Below are 2,341 nucleotides of genomic sequence, written 5' to 3'. Positions count from 1 at the left end.
AGGCCACAACAGTGAGAGGCCCGCGTACTGCAAAAAAAAAAAAAAAAAAAAAAAAATTATAATGACTTGCCCACAAGTACAGGAAAGCTTGAGTGCACCATGGTAAGGGCTGTGAAGAAAGAACCCAATTCTTCCACTTCTCTGGTGGAAGGAGTACTCATAACAGAACTTTTCCTTATAGTATGCCCAGATGCCAACCCTCTTTCTCAGTTCACTGTCTATAAGTGCAGAAAAGGGGATTTGGCCACTGTGTAGTTTCATGGTGTAGAGAAGACAGAGCCGTTTAAATGAAAGCTCATTCTTCTGTCTGGAACTACTAGATTGAACAACCAGTATTCAGCTATTTAATGTTTTTGACCTTGCCAAAACTTCCATTTCATCTGTTCCAAGTATTGCATTTCCACTTTACAAAAGCCTGTGCTATGAAGGTGTGTTTTTTTCCAGCAGCTCTGATTTTATTTGCCACCTACATATATCCCTACTTGGGGAGGGTGGAGGTGGGGAATAACCTAAAGTAGGACAGTTGTTTTTTTTCTTTACCCAGAAAGAGGAATAGACGGGACAGTGTGCCTTATTGTCATAGCATCGGGTTTCCTGTGTGACATTTCTAGGCAGAAGCATGTAAATAGAAAAGTATTATCTGAGTGCAGATCAAAAGTAATGCAAATCAGATGCATGGGAAGAAAATGTTTTATATTACCAGTGGAATGTTTGCATGTGTAATAAAATGCAATATGAAAAGGGGCTAATAGTTCTTTGCTCTGTTAAATCCATAGGTCCCAGATAGCCGATTTCCTTTCCTAGGAGTTCACTTCACACCAAGGATGGACGGCAGTATTTGGCTAGGGCCGAATGCAGTTCTTGCCTTTAAACGAGAGGGTTACAGACCCTTTGACTTCAGTGCCAGAGATATTATGGATATAATTATCAAGAGGTAACTTTATTTCCTTAAAAAAATGATTTTATGTGCTTATATTTTTAATATGGGAATTTTTTCTTTCTCGATATTCTGTTTATTGGATAAATCTTCATATTTGTGATTGGTATATTGGTTTTTTAATTAACCCAAATTAAGAGCTTTGTGGAATAAGCATAACATTTTAACTACTTCAAGAACACTCTGATGAGCCAGAGTGATGTCTTGGTTAAAAAGAACAAGACCAAGAGCCAAGAGCGATCACACATCCGAGAATCTAGATCTTGTTTTGCTAACCTTCTAGCTGAGCTTGAAAAAAAACAGACGTTTCTCTGGAAATCAGTAGATGGTTTACTCTGATAAGATCATTTCAGGCCAGTCACCATGATTGTGAAAACCTCTGGAGAAACTGCTGATAAGCAAGATTGTTTCTTTTTGTGAAAGACTTAACAATACTGCTGTGTTGACCTGGAATGCAGATCGTTTACTATTGTAAGAAGTAACTCAGTGAAGTATTTTGTCCTTTTAGCACTGTTGCTCTCTAGAGGGTTTCACATCATCAAAATCACTAGAAAGCTTTTAAAGCTGTACTTCAGTTTCACCCTGCACAGATTCGGAAACAGGTTTAGGATGGGGCTTCCTAGCACGTATGCTTGTAAAAATACAGACGTACATAGGCTCCCCAGAGTCTCACGTGAGAATCACTCCTAGAGCATCTTACCTCTGGCTGACTAAAGAAGAGTAGGGTAAATGTCCCACGTGTTTGATGCCATGATTTAAAGATCTGTAATGCCTTTTAGGTGTGTTTTGAAAGCATGTAACATTGCATTAGAAAGCCTTGATGTTGGCAGGCTTTATCCTAGTTTGAAACCAGCATTCCCTGGGAATTTGAGTTTGAATGGTGTTTACTTTTAGAGTTTGGAAGGTATTCCTTTGATGAAGTTTCCTTCTTACTAGGCCAAAAGCTGATTTTCTTTTAATATGTGGTTTTTCTGACTTTGCATAGATTTCTGTGATGCCACACCCCACCCCCAAATCTAATAGTTGTAAAGGTGTTGAATGATAATAAAGAATTCCTTTCTCTCATAAAGATTTTATTTTCTTTGCTTTCAGTGGCTTGATTAAACTGGTGTTCCAGAATTTTTCCTATGGAGTTAATGAAATGTACAAAGCCTGTTTTCTCAGTGCAACAGTGAAGCACCTTCAAAAGTTTATCCCTGAAATTACTGTCAGTGACATACTTAGGTAAGGAAAAGCCGTAAGGGTTGTAAATACAGTCATGTCCTAGGTGAACTTGGGAGGTGGGTCTGACTTGGTGATTTGTAAGCACACTTTCTTTTTTTTTTTTTTTTTTAACATCTTTATTGGAGTATAATTGCTTTACAGTGGTGTGTTAGTTTCTGCTTTACAACAAAGTGAATCAGT

The 2,341-nt window shown here is 38.0% G+C and overlaps 1 protein-coding gene across 3 annotated transcripts in view; it reads left to right on the top strand.

The window, feature by feature from the left end:
• The window catches only part of L2HGDH (L-2-hydroxyglutarate dehydrogenase), a 57,687-nt gene that overhangs the window by 41,300 nt on the left and 14,046 nt on the right, over window positions 1–2,341 (top strand). For all 3 annotated transcript variants that reach the window (XM_028495840.2, XM_028495839.2, XM_007119389.3), the window contains exons 8-9: window positions 777–934; window positions 2,030–2,161. In XM_028495840.2, coding sequence (XP_028351641.2) covers window positions 777–934; window positions 2,030–2,161 — 290 coding nt within the window. The remainder of the gene's footprint in view (window positions 1–776; window positions 935–2,029; window positions 2,162–2,341) is intronic.

Source organism: Physeter macrocephalus, chromosome 11, assembly GCF_002837175.3.
Source record: "Physeter macrocephalus isolate SW-GA chromosome 11, ASM283717v5, whole genome shotgun sequence".
In the NCBI taxonomy this organism is placed as follows: Eukaryota; Metazoa; Chordata; class Mammalia; order Artiodactyla; family Physeteridae; genus Physeter; species Physeter macrocephalus.
The sequence above is the reverse complement of the archived record's forward strand: the minus strand, read 5'-3'. Positions and strand labels throughout refer to the sequence as shown.